At 53.9% G+C, this 18475-nt stretch overlaps 7 protein-coding genes across 7 annotated transcripts; 2 read left to right on the plus strand and 5 right to left on the minus strand.

Moving 5' to 3' along the window:
• Window positions 1-793: 793 nt before the first annotated feature.
• PG997_008625 (family 4 glycosyltransferase) lies at window positions 794-2344 on the minus strand (the record flags this gene model as incomplete). Its single annotated transcript, XM_066812940.1, has 1 exon — window positions 794-2344. One exon carries the CDS (start codon window positions 2342-2344, stop codon window positions 794-796), a length of 1551 nt encoding a protein of 516 aa, XP_066668282.1.
• Window positions 2345-5038: 2694 nt separating this feature from the next.
• PG997_008626 (UDP-glucose 6-dehydrogenase- variant) lies at window positions 5039-7261 on the plus strand (the record flags this gene model as incomplete). Its single annotated transcript, XM_066812941.1, has 3 exons — window positions 5039-5294; window positions 5393-5919; window positions 5984-7261. 3 exons carry the CDS (start codon window positions 5039-5041, stop codon window positions 7259-7261), a joined length of 2061 nt encoding a protein of 686 aa, XP_066668283.1.
• A 1006-nt stretch (window positions 7262-8267) lies between these two features.
• PG997_008627 (coenzyme a) lies at window positions 8268-10020 on the plus strand (the record flags this gene model as incomplete). The annotated part of the gene is made up of 3 exons (XM_066812942.1): window positions 8268-8520; window positions 8606-9062; window positions 9129-10020. 3 exons carry the CDS (start codon window positions 8268-8270, stop codon window positions 10018-10020), a joined length of 1602 nt encoding a protein of 533 aa, XP_066668284.1.
• A 226-nt stretch (window positions 10021-10246) lies between these two features.
• On the minus strand, window positions 10247-11101 carry PG997_008628 (uncharacterized protein; the record flags this gene model as incomplete). Its single annotated transcript, XM_066812943.1, has 1 exon — window positions 10247-11101. The coding sequence occupies one exon, from the start codon at window positions 11099-11101 to the stop codon at window positions 10247-10249; it is 855 nt and encodes a 284-aa protein (XP_066668285.1).
• A 624-nt stretch (window positions 11102-11725) lies between these two features.
• Window positions 11726-12175, minus strand: PG997_008629 (uncharacterized protein; the record flags this gene model as incomplete). The annotated part of the gene is made up of 1 exon (XM_066812944.1): window positions 11726-12175. One exon carries the CDS (start codon window positions 12173-12175, stop codon window positions 11726-11728), a length of 450 nt encoding a protein of 149 aa, XP_066668286.1.
• A 961-nt stretch (window positions 12176-13136) lies between these two features.
• PG997_008630 (uncharacterized protein) lies at window positions 13137-14147 on the minus strand (the record flags this gene model as incomplete). The annotated part of the gene is made up of 2 exons (XM_066812945.1): window positions 13137-13868; window positions 13989-14147. 2 exons carry the CDS (start codon window positions 14145-14147, stop codon window positions 13137-13139), a joined length of 891 nt encoding a protein of 296 aa, XP_066668287.1.
• Window positions 14148-14785: 638 nt separating this feature from the next.
• PG997_008631 (uncharacterized protein) lies at window positions 14786-17126 on the minus strand (the record flags this gene model as incomplete). Its single annotated transcript, XM_066812946.1, has 12 exons — window positions 14786-14903; window positions 14968-15082; window positions 15140-15379; window positions 15437-15711; window positions 15784-15920; window positions 15999-16084; window positions 16150-16243; window positions 16319-16424; window positions 16523-16591; window positions 16662-16775; window positions 16832-16903; window positions 16993-17126. 12 exons carry the CDS (start codon window positions 17124-17126, stop codon window positions 14786-14788), a joined length of 1560 nt encoding a protein of 519 aa, XP_066668288.1.
• Window positions 17127-18475: the final 1349 nt, after the last annotated feature.

The following is an 18475-nucleotide window of genomic DNA, read 5'->3' on the forward strand; positions in this document are numbered from 1 at the left end:
TGGAGAGCGAGCCATGGTAGATCAAGCCTCACGATAGATGCCCCAAAAGTTGTTGCTTCACCTCGCCATGGGGCCCCTTCCCAAGGTGTATGAACAAGACACACGCAGTGCATGACCAAAAACCAAAGTATTCCCTGTCCAGTAAATGTACGACTGACGTGCTACACAACCTGATCCTTCCAGGGCAGACTGGCAGGGAAGCTGTGGTTTCTATCTCATGCGTGGTACGGATCATGCCAGCAACAATGTTCGCATCTAGATGCAGATCATCGGTGATCTTACACGCGTGATATCCCTGACATAACCCAAGTGCAAGAAGCGAAGGAATATGTAAGAAAAAAGGAAGAAGAAAAAGCAACTTCTCCACAAACCATGCATATACCTGCTGTCAAGGTATGTAAGCAAATGGGCGGATGAAGTCATATATAAACAAGTGAGGAAGAACCGCCACGTCACACAATCTATCGGGTTGATGATGCGACGACACGAGGGAAAAAACACACAAGTGACCACGCCCGTATGGAAACCAAGGTAGGGGGTTGTCACCTTTATGATATCACGATGAATGCCCGAGATGCTGTAATAATGTAGTCGCAATGTTCGTTGATATCAAATGTATCATACTCATGAAGAACCATCTATCTTGTAGGAATGCAAGAATACACATCGCCGTCATGTAATATTCCAGCAGAATTGGTAACGGCATTTCCTTTCTCTCCAAATGGAAAAAGCAATACTCATAACCATTCTGTGTAAAACGAGCAAGCAAGGTTCTACCCGCCACCACCCCGTATTACCCAAACCTCCGCAGCACCGAATGAACCGTAGAGTAAACCCGCGGCGCCCGGTCCTTGACAAAGTGGGAAACCTTGGTGAAAGCCAGATAAACACTGACGCTGGCCCAGAACCCCAGAATGACCACGAGCCCCCAGGCGAGCTTGACGTCGACGATGCGCGCCGTGACCAGCCGACGCAGGGCCGTGCTCGCCAGCAGCCAGGCATAAACCGGCGGCGCGGCGGCTTTCATCGTGTTGGCCGCGGCGAGCTGGTGGTTGGCCTGTTCATTTTCGCGCGCCTCGATGGCGTCGGCCATCTTCCAGGCGACCTTGTTGTTGATCTTTTCCCAGGTGGCCTCGCATGCGTGGTCGCGGGCGGCTTGACTAAACCGGTCACGGAGGTTCTTATCTGTACTTAATGTAAATACCCTCTGCACGAACCCGTCCAAGTCCGCTGGAGGTACCAGATAGCCCGCGGTGCCATGCTCAATGATATCCGAGGGGCCACCCTCATCACGCGCGATGACGGGTACGCCACTGGCCATGGCCTCAAGAACGACGAGGCCGAAGGTCTCGGTAATAGAACAGTGTAAGAACAGGTCCGCCGAGGCGTAGGCCTCCATGAGCTCCTCGCCGACCTTGAAGCCCGTGAAGACTACCTTGTTCTTGTCTGCGAGCGGTCGGAAGTAGTCCTTGACCTCCTGTTCGACCACGGCGTTTCGGTTACCGCCCACCACCACCAGCTTGAAGTCGAGGCCCCTCTTATCCAGCTCGATAGCCGCGTCGGCCAAGAACCCGAACCCTTTCTCGCCGGCTAGTCGCGCGCAGATGAAGAGGATGATCTCTCCGTTAGGCGCCCAGGCCTTCCGGAGCACGTCACTCCGCTTCGAGGGGTTAAAGCCGTCGGTATTAACGCCTCGCCTCAGGACCTCTAGCTTCCTGCTCGGGACGCCGGCGGCTTTCTCCAAATACTTCCGGACGAAGGTACTGGGGTAGAAAAGCGTCTTGACCGAAGGGTGCTGGAACAAGTAGCCCTGCACCTTGGAGAAGGTCCAACTCGCGATGGCGCCGAGGGGCCGCGGAAACAGGATCTCGCAGTAGCCCGCGAGGTCGGTCTGAAAGTTGCATATGACAGGCACCTGTACCTCCTCGGGCTGCTGCCGCAGCTGCAGCATGAGCTGGAACCCGAGCGACGCGGGGCTGCCCAGGTAGATGAGGTCGGGCGGGCCACCAAAGGTCCGCTCGTAGAGTTTTCGTAGCCGGACCGGGTAGACGATGGAGAGCTCCGGGTTGAACGGGACCGGGTACCCCGTCAGCCGCACCTCCTGATTGCGGAGAGCGCTCGGGTCCAGGTTGTCGATGGCTTTGAAGGTGTTTACCTTAGTATGGTTGTCGGGCGCCACCACGGCGACCAGCGCGCCGTGGGAGCGCAGGTGGTTGACCAAGTTCAGATTCGTGCGACTGACGCCGTTGATGGGGCCGAAGGATTCCACGCAGAGAAGTATGCGCCTGTCTTTCAGTCCGGCTGGGAAAGTACTGAGATCGTGGGTTTGGCTGGTTGGAGACATGATAAGAGATCCTTTTTAGTCACTTAGAAAGCAGGCCTGACCTGCACCCAATGGCCGAGATCTTGTTTCTATGCAAATGCAGATCCTGGGTGACTGCTACCACTTGAACAAGTATTTGACTTCCCAAAGACTATAGAGAGGCCGTGATACGTGCCTTGTTCGAGTCTGATGTAATGTATCGATTCCGTGATACGCAAACACTTCAAGTGTGCCCTGCTACACACGAACAATAGAGCAGACAGGCAGAAAGGAAACCTGGTATCTAGTCCAGCTCTGTTCACCGTTGGTCGTTTGTCAAATAATGGAGCCTTAATACCGGCGTCATATTTGAGCATGACCGGGCATCTGTTTGATTGTGCAGGGCGTAGATGAAGATGGCGGGAGCAAATGGGCGAAAGTGGCAAGAGAATGAATCAGGTGTGCCACTTTCTGTTGGTCACCCGGGAACAGTTTTCGGTGTAAACCGAATAGTACCATGCCAGAAGTAGTGCCCCAGGGTGTTGGTTATCCAAAAATTTGCAGTAGCAGAGGCGGTATAGCTCACGTAGACACGATACTGGAGGTCAGTGGCGGAATAGCTTCCATCTGATGGTAAAGCGGAGGGAGGCCATACATGTAGTACATGCATCTTAGCGCCCATTAATCCTCAACCTAGCTGGGAGCTGGTTCTCTAGTGGGGAAGAGCTTATTCAGTGGGACAATAGTGCTTGTACCGCGCGCAAACAGCTGGTCTTCGGGATCACTGTCGACCAATCTATCGTGGCACGTTTCCCCATGTTCGCCTACCTGACTGAGCCCAATAGTGTCACATGTGCCCTACACCATATTGCAAGTTTTGAGGAGGGCGGCGTGTGCATGCTTTCTTGCTGTGAACGAGACTGTCGAGTGTTAGTGTTGCAACTATCATATGCCGCAGTTGGGCTGTGTCAAAAGACGAAAACCTTTGGATCAGGTGTCAAGATCTGAAGAAACACCAGCACCTTACCAAAATGGCATCAATCAATCGATGGCATTTCTGGAAACCTGGTTGGGTAAAATTCTGCATCATATCAAATTGACCATCTGCTGAGCTGGTCTCGACTTTCACCGGCCTCTCTCTACCTGATCGCATGAGATAAGGAAAGAGCTTCCAAGTCTTCGGTGGCAACCAATGAAATCCGGGGTCGGTCGCACAATGCAGGCGGCTAGCCAATGGATAAGCCAGCTGGGCTCTCATGCATCAAAATGCGCCTAGGGACCCGAGGAACTTCCAAGGGCAACAACACCTACCAGTTTGGTGTTCACAGAAGGAAGTTGCTCAAGTTGGACGAGGGAGGGGCATCCACAACCTGCACCACCGACTAGACATGTCGCGATAAAACCCCACTATTACCCATGATCTGCTCAGGCGATCCGCTTGGCCTGGCGAATGAGCATCGCCCTTTGCACCCCCGTGTATATCGTGGGTGAGCCGGTTGGGTGGAATCTCTTTAGAGTATATCTCCCGCTTCTGTCTTATGTAGGTACATAGCTTGTTACGCTCTATCTCTTAGGTAGAGAGGAGTCTTCACTGACGGTACCTGGTGTTCGCGCCAGTCGTGAGAGGGTTTTTACGGCGAGAACCATACAAGCACATGAGCAATTCGCACCCGGATGATCATGGCTTATTGCTACCGTGTTCAATATTTAGGCATAAATAGACCTCTGGAAAACCTGAAGTCTATGGGGAAGCCACAGCTAGAAGCACATACACGTCATGTGAGCTGTAGGACCTCAAGCTGACGGAAAACTTTGCTCTAGTAGCAGACCTATTCCAAAGGTATGCCAAACCCTCAGGATGCAGGTGGTACCAGTGGACCCTGGGAACGGATATACCAAATGCGTATGGCTCTTTTGGCAACGACCGACCACTCGAGGCTAGACGGGATGTACCTTCCACTTCCATTCTCCAAACCGGCGCACTTGGATGTCAGCATGAAGGCTGGTGCCAAGCAAGGGTCGAAGGTGGGCAATTGTCTATCTGCCCCTCCATCAAATCAACCTACACACACGTTGTCATGGCCCTCGTGTATTGGCCATCGTCACTGGGTGCCACCGACTGATTCTCTGCCACCACGTCTTGCCTAGATCAGAGCGAAGAGACATCTCTAGGTCCTAGGTCTGATTCGCCAATGAACACCATCGAGGTGGCACCGTGACATGGACCGGTTAATCTCGTAGCACTTTGCTATCTTGCCCTACCTAGCCCGCAACTTACACCCGCAGTTCAGTCGTTCGAGATTTCTTCCCTCGTTTCCCACCCGAGGTTCCGGTGCCAACTCTACGCTCATAGAAAGAGACGCACACAACTCCCATTCGCCACTCGCAAGTCCAAAAGGCCGCGAGCCCCACGAAATTGGTCTTACAAAGTATGTTCGCTTCCGTGTCTCTGCCCTCCACGACATCTCCCCATGCAACCGCCAGCAACCTTGCGACGTCAGTTGTGAAGCGTCGCGCGTCATCCACAGACTCTGCCGCCGATAGACGTCTTGGAACATGATCTCGAGCCTCGACCCCCAACTTACACAGAATACGTAGACTCACACGACCAATCTCCGAAGGCATCTCGGTATCTGGTCATACTTATACATCACTGCGCCAAGTGTGCCAGTCGCTCACACAGGACCATTCCCACCGCCGTGTCGCAACCACCATACCATTGGAGCACCCTTCAAGATGCAGGCGATAACATCATCCCTAGGGGACCCCGAAGAGGTCTCCTACTTGGAAAATGCCGCTTCGACCGCCCCTACAACACCAGAAGGCAGCCTATCCTTCAGTCCGATCTTACGCGCTACGGCAGATGGCGCCCTAGATATCGAGTACACTTCTCTGGCGGCTCGCGCAAACAACATGTCGTTGTCATCAAGACCATCAGAGCCCAGGACACCAATGGTGCGCAACATATGCTGCGTTGGCGCGGGTTATGTTGGTAAGTGGCTGTTCTGACCAACAAACTGGCGAGGCGGATAGTCCATCCGACTGATCTCCTGTCAATATGATGGTGATAACTGACACACAAGTTCTTAGGTGGTCCTACTGCCGCGGTGATTGCATATCAAAATCCTCATATACGGGTCACGGTTGTAGATCGGGATGCGCAACGAATCCGAAGGTGGAACTCGAAGCATCTTCCGATCTATGAACCGGGCTTAGGCGACATTGTCCGCATTGCTCGCGATGGTTCCCGGGAATGCGCCTTTCACAACGAAGCGGATAAGCTAGACTGCTCCGACGTTGGCTCAGATGACACAGCATCCTCTTCAGAGTGCGAGAGCCAATGCGAAGCGCACCGAGCCGGAGTGACCGTTGTTGCCGCAAGGCAGCCAAACCTTTTCTTTACGACGCAGGTAGCCAAGTGTATCGCCGAAGCTGACATTGTACTTGTTGCGGTAAACACTCCGACAAAGTCCCGGGGAGTGGGTGCTGGCAGTGCGACGGACATGACATCTTTCGAAGCCGTTACGGGTGTAGTGGCGCAACACGCGCGCCCAGGCGCCATCATCGTGGAGAAATCGACTGTCCCGTGCAGGACAGCTCAACTGGTCCAGGAGACTGTGAGTTACCCCGAGTTCTTACTCTTGTGAATGATGATGAACATCTTGCTTACGCAACATTAAGATGGCGGTTCACCGGCCTGGTGTTCACTTCGAGATCCTGTCCAACCCGGAGTTTTTGGCTGCTGGTACGGCGATGAAGGATCTCATGCAACCCGATCGCGTCTTGATTGGTTCCTCCACAACGGCATCCGGGCGACGAGCAGCCGAAGCGCTGGCAAGCGTCTATGCCGCGTGGGTCCCACGGTCTCGCATAGTGACAACCAACGTGTGGTCTTCCGAGCTGTCGAAACTTGTCGCGAACTCCATGCTGGCACAGCGTATCAGTTCGATCAACTCAATATCGGCTATCTGTGAGAAGACAGGAGCTGATGTGGACGAAATCGCCCTGTCGATCGGGTACGATCCCCGAATCGGTGATAAGTTCCTCAAGGCGGGGATTGGTTTCGGGGGAAGTTGCTTCAAGAAAGACGTCCTCAGTCTGGTATATTTGGCCGAGTCCCTCGGGTTGGATGAAGTTGGCGAGTACTGGCGCCAGGTCGTCAAGATGAACGAGTACCAGCGGAACCGGTTCAGCCGGCGCGTCATTAAGTGCCTAAACAACACGCTAGTCGGCAAGAAGATCACGCTTTTGGGCTACGCGTTCAAGGCCAATACCTCAGACACGCGAGAATCGCCCGCCCTCGAGATCATCAAGACACTTCTAGAGGAGGCTCCTTTGGAGATTGCCATTTTCGATCCCTGCTGCAACACAGCCGTGGTGCGCGATGAAATTCGCACACTCCTTAAGGGCCAAGCGGCTTTGAAGGAAGACGGAGGCCCGATCGTGGTATACGGCAACGCATACGAGGCCTGCGCGGCAAGTAATGCCATTTTGGTCACCACGGAATTCGACGAGTTCCGGAATACTGCTGCTCCGGCTTTGTCGGCGTCTATGCCGGGTAACTCGACGATGCAACCAAGGCTCAAGTCTGTCAAGGCGCTTGACCCACGACCGTTCGAGCGACTAGACCCGACGGAGTCGGAGATATTGTCTCTGCACAAATACCTACTCCGAGCCGCGCCTGGTTATAGTTCGGGTGACGGCGATCCATTGCAGCGATACAACGCGGAGCCGTCATGTGCCGAGGATTGTCCTGATTGCGGCCTGGTTAAGAGCGGCTACTCCACCGCGGGCAACTCGGACGAGTACAAGCCCAAGGAGAAGCTCGACTGGAATAAGATTTCGTATCACATGAAGAGCCCCAAATGGGTGTTCGATGGCAAGGGCATCATTGATAGAACGGGACTGAGCAAGCTCGGAGTTAGGGTTGAAAGTGTTGGGCGTCAAGGCAGGTGTTGAGTGAAGGTTTTTCAGTGATAGATGGCGTCGGCATATATCTCGAGTTTGTCTCACTTGGATTGTGTCAAGGGGGTATGCATTCGGCGTTGATGGGATTACGGGGCTCTAACGCATGGATCGTAACATTGGGCGGCCGTCTCTTTTGTCTTTTGATTTACATACAGGGGAATGATAGATAAGTTATTGCTTTGCTAGGTCGGCGCGATGCACTTGCGGGTTTCACGCCCCCCCCGTGACTTCTGTGAATCGCGACCACAGTACTCTTATCGAGTTTAGGAATATGAAATAGTCCCACCACGTCTGGATATTGGGACTGCGGATGGGGTAGAGTGAGTTGACCAGAAGAGTTGATAGCAATGGGAAACATGTCACCCTCATGAAATACGAAGAAGCTGGGAAGACATGAATGACGCTGCGACACCCCACTTTGGAGGTCCGGCACTGATTCCGCCCTCCATTCCCTGTTCTGGTCCATACCTGAGATCCTGAGATCTTGCCTATGATCACAGCTTCAAGATTATCCAGTCATTGCAGATTCAACAACACTGGCATATGTATCCCGTATTATTCCCCGAGACGTTATGAATAGGTGGCTATGTAGTAAGCCGACTGTGCAGTGGCTGTTATTTTTATGTGATGGACTTACTCGATCCGGGTTTCACGGATAGCAGTAGGCCAATTGCATATGATCGAGGCCCACCGGCGGTTTTAAAATGCCCGACTCAGCCAGGAAGGAGTGCTCCATACCGAGGATATGCAATGACGTCTAAGCAACACAGCAGCAAGCTCGCGCAACATAACTTCATTCTCGTAAATCGAGATTGGAACACAACCACTATCTTTTCACACTGCTTTTGCTCCTGCCTGCCTGCATGAGCTGCGCGCGACACATGCTGGGAAGGGAAAGGCATCAGCACGGCAAGGGATTCGTTCGGTTCTCATCATTGGTCTTGAGCGACGAACCATAACAAGAAGGAAAAAGAAGAAAAGGGAAGAAGTCGCGAGGATGGCGCGACCACAGACGGCAGTGTTCCTGCGCGCCTCGCTCCAGTTCAGCTATCGCTGGGCCACCCCGAGCGCCAGGCAGTATGCGCCGCTGCTCCAGAAATGGAGGAGGTGCTACTCGACGGACAAGGCCGGGCCGGTCAAGAAGAAGCGCGGAGGCTCCAAGGTGTTCAAGTCGGCCGATGAGGCCATTTCCGACATCCAGGATGGGTCCGTCATATTAAGTGCTGGATTTGGTCTTTGCGGTGTAGCTGGTAAGTTGCTTTGCGCCTTCAACCATTCTGAAAAATTGGTCATCAGGAAAGGAGAGCGCCAATGCTAATAACCGCGTAAAAAAAGAAACACTCATTCAAGCGATACACAAAAAGGGCCTCAAGGACCTCACGGCCGTGTCCAACAACGCCGGCGCCAACGACAAGGGCCTGGCCCTGCTGACCAAGGACGGGCGGGTCACGCGCATGATGCTGTCGTACCTGGGCGCCAACAAGGAGCTGGAGCGGCAGTACCTGTCGGGCGAGATCGCGCTCGAGCTGTGCCCGCAGGGCACGCTGGCCGAGAAGCTGCGCGCGGCGGGCGCGGGGATCCCGGCCTTTTACACGGCCACGGGCGGCCGCACGTTCATCGAGACGGGCGAGATCCCCACGCGCTTCACGCCCGAGGGCGTGCTCGAGGAGGGGCGGCCCAAGGAGACGCGGGTGTTTGGCGGGAAGTCGTATATCATGGAGACGGCGCTGCCGGGTGATGTGGCGATTTTGCGGGCGTGGAAGGTGGATGAGGCGGGGAACTGCGTTTTCAAGTAAGTCCCAATTAGCGAGATGTACATATAAGCCAAGTTCCCGATTGATACTAATACGCGCCCCAGATACACCACGAAAACATATGCTGGACTCATGGCCAAGGCGGCCAAGATCGCCATCGTCGAGGCCGAGAACATCGTGCCCATCGGCTCCATCGAGCCCGACAGCGTGGACCTGCCGGGCATCTTCATCGACCGCATCGTGCCGGCGACGGCGCCCAAGAACTTTGAGAACCTCAAGCTCGCGGCGCCCGAGGAGAGTTCGTCTGGCAGCAAGGAGGGAACGAAGACGACGCTGGACTCGCGCAACCGCATCGCCAAGCGCGCGGCCCAGGAGCTGCAGGACGGCTACTACGTCAACCTCGGCGTGGGCATCCCGACGCTGGCGGCGTCGTACGTGCCCGAGGGCGTCAAGGTCTGGCTGCAGTCCGAGAACGGCATCCTGGGCATGGGGCCGTACCCCGCCACCGAGGAGGACGCGGACGCGGACCTGATCAACGCGGGCAAGGAGACGACGACGCTGCTGCCGGGCGCGGCGACCTTCGACTCGGCCGAGTCGTTCGCCATGATCCGCGGCGGGCACGTCGACGTGTCCATCCTGGGCGCGTTCCAGGTCTCGGCCTCGGGCGACCTGGCCAACTACATGATCCCGGGCAAGGTTTTCAAGGGCATGGGCGGCGCCATGGACCTGGTCTCGAACCCGGAGCAGACCAAGATCGTGGTGGCGACGGAGCACGTCGACAAGAAGGGCCGGCCCAAGATCGTGCAGGACTGCGCGCTGCCGCTGACGGGTAAGGGGGTCGTCAGCACCGTGATTACCGACATGGCCGTCTTCCAGGTCGACCGCGTGAAGGGCGGGCTGACGCTCACCGAGGTCGCGGAGGGGGTCGATGTGGAGACGGTACGCGAGAATACGGATGCGGAGTTTGAGGTGGCGGAGGATTTGGGGACGTTCTAGAGCGTGCGATACGGATGACTGAAGCGTTATGTGATTTGTTTCGGCTAATGAGGCTGAATCCGGAAAGGAGGTCTGCGTCAACATTACTATGTTTCTGTATATATTTGAAGGCAGGATAGTCCGTCGATTGTACGTCAATATGTACATGTGTCCTATTCTACGCGTTGGAGTATACACCACTACAAGGAGATCCAAACCTGGTTTCCGCTATCCATACCTCATACTTTCAATTCAATTCAGCGCCCCTCTGATCATCGTGCAGCTCCTGGCGCTGAAAGAATGAAGGAGGTTCATCATATCTTTTCACCTCTTGGGCGTTGTCAACGCCGCCGCCGCCGTGGTTGCCTGTCGCTCCCTGCGCCTGTCTGACAGCGGTCCACTTCCGTACCTGGAGACCGAGGAAGATGATGCCGCCCAACAGCGCCAGACCCATCGGGATGCCGACGCCCAATCCAATTGCGAGATTCCGTGAGTCGTTGTTGCTGTCGTGTGCGTGCTGATCAGCACCATTGCTCGAAGCTGACGCTGACGCTGACGCCGATGTCGACGAGGTGGAAACAGAAGCTGATGCTGCCTGTGGCGGTCGATATACGGCCTTGGCGATGCGGATCGAGCCGACGTTTTTCGTCTGATTGCAACAACCGTAATCCCCGCAGCAGTACTTGACCATGCCCGCGTTGACTTGCATATCACACATCCATACCTTCGCATACCCTTCTGGGCCTTGCGGACAAAATGTCAGTAAAACACCATCTCCTTCGTAGGGTTCTCCTGCCTTACCACGCTGATCTTTGCAAATGTCGGCGCACTTATCCCACTTGGCACTGGTGCACCCCTGGACCGTCAGGAACTGGTTGCCGTCCGCGTTCAGGCACAAGCCGTTGTCCATGCAGTAGTCCTTCGCGCCGCAGCATGGGCTGCTGTCGGCCCCCGGATCGCAAGGTTTCCAATTGTTGCCGTCCGGGCCGAAGTTTCCGTCGCGATTGTAGCATATCTTGCTATCGTCGGCGGCGGAGACGAGCAACGGCAAGGTTATGAGTAGTAGCAGTGAGCTGCAGAGGGGCAGGAGCCAACGTATCATTCTGGTGGCCATAGCGAGTATCCGAAGTTTGATGTTGAGGACCGCCAGAGATGTATCACATCCAAAGATAGTCACTCAAGGAAGGGATTGGACTTCACGTTGGGATATCTTATGGAGGAGGCAAACAAGAGGAGAAGAGTGAAGAGACATGGTGGTTTGGCGTCGCCGCGAGGGACATCGAGTAGCATCCTCCTTCTGCAGCCCAGGCTACAGCCGCTCATCGGTATCACACAGGCACTACATGAAGAGATTACCAGATCAGGCTGGCCAATAACTCCATGTAAAGAGCGTATTGTGGCGTTTTATCCCCCGAAAAGTGCATCCTAGAATAGTGACCAACCCCCCTTACGCTGTGTCCTTGCTTCGTCTCATTCGAGGATGTGTCCGACGAGTACTGGGCAGTCCTTCAGCTGAGTCTTGGCTGGCGTTAGTCCGCCTCTGCCATCGAACGATATCCCAAACCCCTTTCTAAGCTTGTGGATACATTAATTAATAGCTGCATCTGCAAGCGGCCACCAAATTGCACGGCGGAGATCGAATCCTATGTTGAAGAACCAAGAGCAGTTCCCCCTCTATTCACAGCGGTTGTGACTATTCATACCTCAATCGTTATAGCTGGTATTCTCAGTCCATCTCAGCCCGACCTCCACCCAACTCAAGTCTAGAGGGAGGATCCGCTGTGAACGAGCTCGTTACTCCCCTCCTGCAGTCAGCCGATTGCTGCTGCTGCTGCTGCCCCTGCCGCTCGTCGCCGCCGACACTACCATCTCCCCTCTCCCTCTCCGTCGTAAGTTGATGAGCAGCGGCGGACCACTTCCACAGCTGGAGGCCCAGGAAGGCGATTCCGCCAAGTAAGGCCAGGCCTAGGGGGAGGCCGACGCCCAGCCCAAACGCGAGGCCGTGTGGATTGCTGTTGTTGCTGTTACACGAGGACTGCACGGGCTGCGTGGACGAGGCCGAAGCAGCTGCAGCGGGCTGTGGCGAGTGGAAGATGGCCGTCGCGATGGGGATCGATTGGAGCAGGTTCAGGTCGTTGCAGCAGCTGTTGTGGTCGCCTCCGCAGCAATACTTCATCGAGCCCCCTTTATCGGCGCCGCTGCAAAGCTATACTGTCGAGTACCCGTTGCTACCTTTCGTCGTATAACGAATGAATATTAGGGGAAAAAATAGACCTGAAGTGCCTCGACTACTCGATTTGAATTTCTTCCTTCTTTCATTTACCCTTTGCTTTCGCCCTTTTCTCGCTCCTGTCGCTTTCTGTACTTACCTCGGCTGGTTTCGTGGCAGTTCTCGTTACAGCCTTGCATCGACCATGCAGAGCTAGAACACCCTTGGGTCGTGAAGTACTGGTTGGCCCAATTGGCTCTACAGTCAGGGACCACCGTAGCCGCTCACCAAGAGTGTCTTAGACAATGTATATTGTAGGTTAGTTTTAAGGACATCCCAAATATATTCCACCCGGCGCGGCGCTCGTAGGTTAAAGATTGAGCAAACAAACTGACTCGCAACCAAACAACGACAAGGACAAAATAGGTGGGTATCAAAAGTATGAATTCTACCATGAAAGGGGGGAAAACGACAAGTGCAATTGCCTCTGTGAGGATAGGCAGAAAAGAAAGCAAGGGACCGAGTCAAAAGACAAAAACATACAACACCGAGGATTCCCAGGTCGTCACCGACCCTAGTACTAATTCGGCTCTCTGCTGCTTATATATGGGAGAGCGGACGGGATCCCTAGTATTCAGCAGGATATGGTCGTATGTGAAGGAATCAGCCTTTGTAAAGGATTATAATTATGCTTTGCTATAATGCATGACTCATACGGAACAGGAGTTGAAGTTGGACGACGAGAGGCTACCATAGCTCGACACGGCTGAAATCAGTTGACTGTCTCTACTGTATATGCAGTGGGTTGCTAGCTAGTCTATTATTTTCGATGTAGGGGTACTATATACAATCATGCAACTTCATCGTCCCACTGGCGCAAGCTCTTCCTTTATTCACCCGCTTTCGGCGTAAATGGAAGGAAGATCCTCTACAGCTTAGCCTTGATCCCAGGCGCAAACGTCGTACCCTGCCCAGCACCGCCAACCGCCTCAACCAGCCGATCAACATGTTCCAGCAACCAGAGGTTCCCCTCGTCGGACGCTAACCACTCCCCGCCCTTTACCTCCACCTCGCCCGCCGCCGTCGCGTCGCCCTGCTCGTACGCCTTGCGCAGCCCAAAGATGTGCGACACGACCTGCGGCCCGACGCCGGTCTGCGCCCTTAGACACGAGATGGCCACCAGGCTCGTCAGGACGCGCCCCACCACCGTCACGTTGTTCTGCGCGTACGCGCCCGCCAGCACCTCGTCCCGCGGCGGGTTCGACAGCAGGTTCGAGTAGTGCCCGTTCAGGATGTGCACGGGCAGGTCCGGGTGGCTGCGCGCCAGCTTGTCGAGCAGCTTGCGCTCGAAGCCTGTGTAGACCGAGTCCCAGAGCACGAGGCCGGTCGCCTTGCGCGCCTCGACGTTGCCGGGGGTGAGCTCGCGCGAGGGTTTTCTTGCTTGTAGCGTCGACGCGACGTCTTCGGGGAGGCTGCCGTGGAAGGCGTTGAGGCAGTTGATGGAGCGCGGGATGCCGTTGAACGAAATACACTTGAGGCCGACTTCGCGGATCAGCTCGGCGTTGCGCGCGGGCGCGGTGGTGCTGTCGGACTTTTCGTTGGCGAGGTGGAAGATGGAGGTCATGGCGTCGGGGCAGTTCATGGTCGCGCTCACGGCTGTCTAGTCGCACATGGTTGTTAGTCGAGCCGGTTACGGTACAGTATGTCGAACTGGTAGTCCTGCGTGCTACAAGTGCCAATTGACGTGCGCATATGGGAACATTGAACCAGGTCGGCTTACCGAGACTGTGACCCACGATGGGAGCCCGACTTGCTTCTTGTGCGCATCCTCCGCGAATCGCTTCAAGGCCGGCTGCACCTGCGCGGAGCCCTTGGTGATACCGGGCGCCGCATGGGAGGCATTGATGAGGGTCTTTACGGCATCGGATAGTTTCGCCATTTTCGGTGTAAAGCTGTCCGTCCTTCTCTTTTCGTGTCTAGAGCTCAAAAATGTTGTATGGCAGAAATTGGTATTGCGGCGTCATGGCGAAGTGAGGCCATTGGGTCGCGAGAGCTATTCCCATTGACGTAGCCGAGGGAGTCGGATATTGTTCAAGGTCCGACACTGCCATTAGTGGGCTCGTGGAAGTCAACAATAGAAAACAAACAAGCTTCTCGACAGTGGGGGGGCGGGCGGCTCCAGTGGGTTTCTAGGCCTCTTGGCCTTGGTCTGAGGCTAGCTTTAGCGGGGTTTCTTGACTTGTCCGGGTCACTATGGCGTAAGTATCGGTAGTTGTCCCGGTTGGGCTGCATCTCGCCTGCACTTCCACTGCGACTTTAATAGTGCAATTGTGATTTGGAGTTAATTGGGCTTTAGACGACGTGCCGATCGCATGTATTTCGCTGGCTGCAGTTTCCAACCCAGAAGAGAACAGAAATAGCGATGAAGAAATGTCTATGAAGTCCTCCATCATTGTTCAAGATATTAAAGTATAAAACTTTATGAACGTATAAGCTCTACCTGTATAATTCATGCTCGCTGTGGAATGTGATCTATCACGGCACCTACTGCTGGTAAAACCCCATAACGCTGATTTCTTACATGACCAACTTGAACGTTGGGTCCCTGTCATCACCAGACCCAATGAACTTGTCATACTTGCCATGCGCCTTGTCCTTGTTCACCTTCCAGCAGTAGAGAACACTGGCGAGGATACTGATCGCATGCTTATTAGCCATGCGCCTTTGTTTTAAGCTGGGATGAGAACGTTTTGACTTACAAGAACCACCCAGCGACTAGCAGTCCCAAGATGATGGTGTGACCTTCATGGTACTGCGGCCCTTGGCTCTTAGGATATACAAACACCGTCACGAAACCGCCCGCGTTGGCGATGGCTGCGATTGGATATTAGCAAAACTATGAGCACAAATCACTTGCGATGTTAAACTTACCGAGTTGCAAAGCGCTTGTTGTAGCCCGCTTGTAATGGCCCGCCGAATTGTTCGACAGCCAGCCGAGAACAGGCGGGACGCTCGAGTAGAGGCCCGTGGCCATGAGGAACGTCATGCCGTACTTGACCCGTGGGTTGGTGGTATTGGCAATGGCCGCATACCCGATGATGGCAATGGGAAGGGTGAACAGCATGATGATGCCTCGCACGCGCAACCTGTCGGACAGGAAGGCGACGATGACTAAAGATTCGAGAGATCAGGTATTTGCTCAGCAAGCTCTGAGGGACAAGTACTTACCAGTGACGACAGCAGCCGCAGCATAGGGTATGACGGACCAAAGCTGCGCTTCGTTGGCTGTGTAACCGAGCGCAGCGATAATAGTCGGTAGCTGAATCACCAATCTGTTAGGAGGGCTTTGAGTCGTATAACGGTACGGGTCAGGATATCTTACGAAAAGTCCGAAGGAGTACAGTCCCGAAAGGATGCCAAAGTATGCAATTGCTGTACTCCAAGTCAAGAAGCTGAATATACCGCGTCGAACCTCCGACCAGGAGAATCTCTCATTAGCTTCCCTAGATGCGCAAATGGGTGTCAGCGTAACGATTTCGGACTTCGAATGGTTGCTTGCAAGTGGTGAAGTTTACCTTTCGTGGAGGCTGTCGCCACGGCCCGAGCCATGTACGCGACGCATGGCAAACTCCCTCTCTTCGGGGCTAAGGAATTTAGCATCGGCGAGGCCATTGGGCAGGATGAAGTAAACCGCAATGGCGACGACGATGGTCTGTAGAAATGTTTCAGTTATCACATTCGGCAATATAGTATATTTATGAAATGTAGGGGAAGGAGTGCGGAAACTTACAAGAAGTCCTTCAATGACAAAGATCCAACGCCACGAACTCAAGCCACCTCGGCTGCCAATCTCAGCAAGTCCACGAGCAAGAAGACCTGAAATGAAGTCAGCGGACTTTTCTTTCTTCATGTATCATAATATGCCGGCGAAAGATACCAACCTCCAAAGGCGCCCGACAGGGATGCTGCCGTGTAGAACAGGCCGATGCGAAGTGCGAGCTCTTCCCTCCTGTATATGCCGGACAGGTAAAGAATCTAGAGACCGGGCACCGGTGTGAGCGAAGGACACCTTAATCTCAAAACGCTATACAGAATAAATTTATCACATACCATGCCGGGCAGCAAACCGCCCTCTGTCAGCCCCAAGATCGCGCGGACCGCAACAAAACCGGCAAAGTTCTGGACAAAACCCAGACACATGGCCACAAGTCCCCATCTGCCACCCAAACAGTCAGAAAATCATTCATGTCCGACATGGCCGATTCCAAGCGTCCTAGATTCATGTGAATATCTGTAGTCGCGGGAAATACTTACGCGAAAGTCAGAAACGGTAGCCATTTTTTCGGGCTAACGCGTTTCATAATCAGGTTGCTCGGTATCTCGCTAATGTCCCGCAGACGATCGCGTCAGTGTACTATACCGCGATATAAATACGCGAGTATCGAAAACGAACCTGGCAATGTAGGTGGCGTAGTAGACGGCGAGGCCCTGGTCGTACTGGTGATCCGACATGTGGGTGTCTTCCTCGAGACGGTAGCTGGTTTCCAGTGAGTGAGAAACGAGCGCGCTTGGTTTTGAGAGTATATGCTGCCACGTATAACATTATGGTAGGTTTGAACTCACAGTCTGGCATTTCCAACGTTGGTTCGGTCGAGGAATGAGCAGAGAAAGAGGACAGCGAGGACTGGTAGGATCCTGTTGGGAGGTGAGGCGAGGTATGTGGTTAGCTACTGTTACTAACGCGTATATTATAATCTCTGTTTGGAAAAAGAATGAATACTAACCTTGTGTCGAGCTTCCAAAGGACCTTGCGCGTCATGTGGTGCTCATCCACGTCGACGGAACCAGTACTGAGGTCGCGCTGCTCGACCTCGTCGAGGTGGGACTTCTCGACATCGTTCCCGATTATGGGAGGCATCGTACTTGGCCTAGGTGTGCTTCTTCGTCGTGTTCGGATTTGATCAGTCAAGTGGAGTGGTTCTTTTGACCTTTTCCCGGGCTTCTTGGATATAAGACAAAAGTAAAAGCTTGTTCGGTTGGTTGGGGCGCCCAGAGAAAGCTTGGGTGAGCAACGACAGGAGCTTCTTTCCTTTTTCTCTGCCGTAAATAAATGAATTGCATATCAGCAGAGCTCACAGTCCCGGGCCGACCTTGGCAATCCTACCCATTCTATTAAATAGCAAACCCAACAGCGGCGCAGCCAACTGCATTGCGGGGTGGCTTGAGCTAGGCAGAGTCAGGTAGGTGTTAAGTGAGGTAAGGCCAGCGAGTCACAGCGAAAGATGATGCAAAGCTACCCAGATCTTCCGACTTTCCGGTTCCTTGGGTGCAACCGGTTACGTGAGACCAGGGTTCAGTGGTTGGTTCACGGGGAGCAAGAAGGGGTCTTGGGTTGGGGAAATTGCGGGGGTAGGGGGTTAGTTGGTGTTAGCTCCCCCTATGATCAGCGAGCTAACCAACTAGGTTACGAGAGTCTGGGGTAGGGAGAGGGCTGACGGTCCTTGATCAAGGCCCGAGAGCAGGGACCATGACGATGAAGACACCAGTGAACTGGAGAAGAATGCTTACAGATCATCAACAGTCTCTGGATCTATAATGTCAGAAGAGGACATAATGGTATGGAAGTGACTAATATCTACCACGTATCTAGAGGTAGAGGTGGGAAGTCAGTGCTCGTTCGGGTAGAAGCTTCGCCATTGTACCACTTCACGCATTGGTCCCTGTAAGACGCGCGAGAGAGATGTCTTGACTTCAGCCTGTAGCTGGCAGTGCATACCTTACTTTTCGTCCATATGTGATACTGTGGCGTTTCTTATCCTCAGCAGCTGCTACGAAGACACACAGCATGGTAACATGTCTCTTTTCATTGCGGGCAACTTTGGCTGGACATAATGCGCAAGCACTCATTGGCATATATAGTCCATCTCCAGCTGTCGATCAAGCCCCGTACAGCACACGAAAAGTGTAGTGAGCCTGGAATTACTATTGGTGGCATTGGCAGATTTGAGAAAGTGCAATAGCGATGCTCAGCAGGGGAGGTTGTGGAAGCCAGCATATGATGAGATAGGTTCGATTCCTATCAGCGCTATTGGGATTCATTGTATGTATTCATCTGGTTGGTGTTCTAGAACCTTTCAACGGCCCGAAGCCGCAGCAGCCCTAAAAGGCAAAGTTTTCTACCTGGTTACTTAAGGGGCACGCACTCCAAAGGTTAGACTTGCAGATTTATTGGAACCTTACTGTGAGACACCGTATTCCTCCTGCGTG

Source organism: Apiospora hydei (assembly GCF_038363865.1).
Source record: "Apiospora hydei strain CBS 114990 chromosome Unknown utg000006l_segment0_segment0, whole genome shotgun sequence".
Taxonomy (NCBI): Eukaryota; Fungi; Ascomycota; class Sordariomycetes; order Amphisphaeriales; family Apiosporaceae; genus Apiospora; species Apiospora hydei.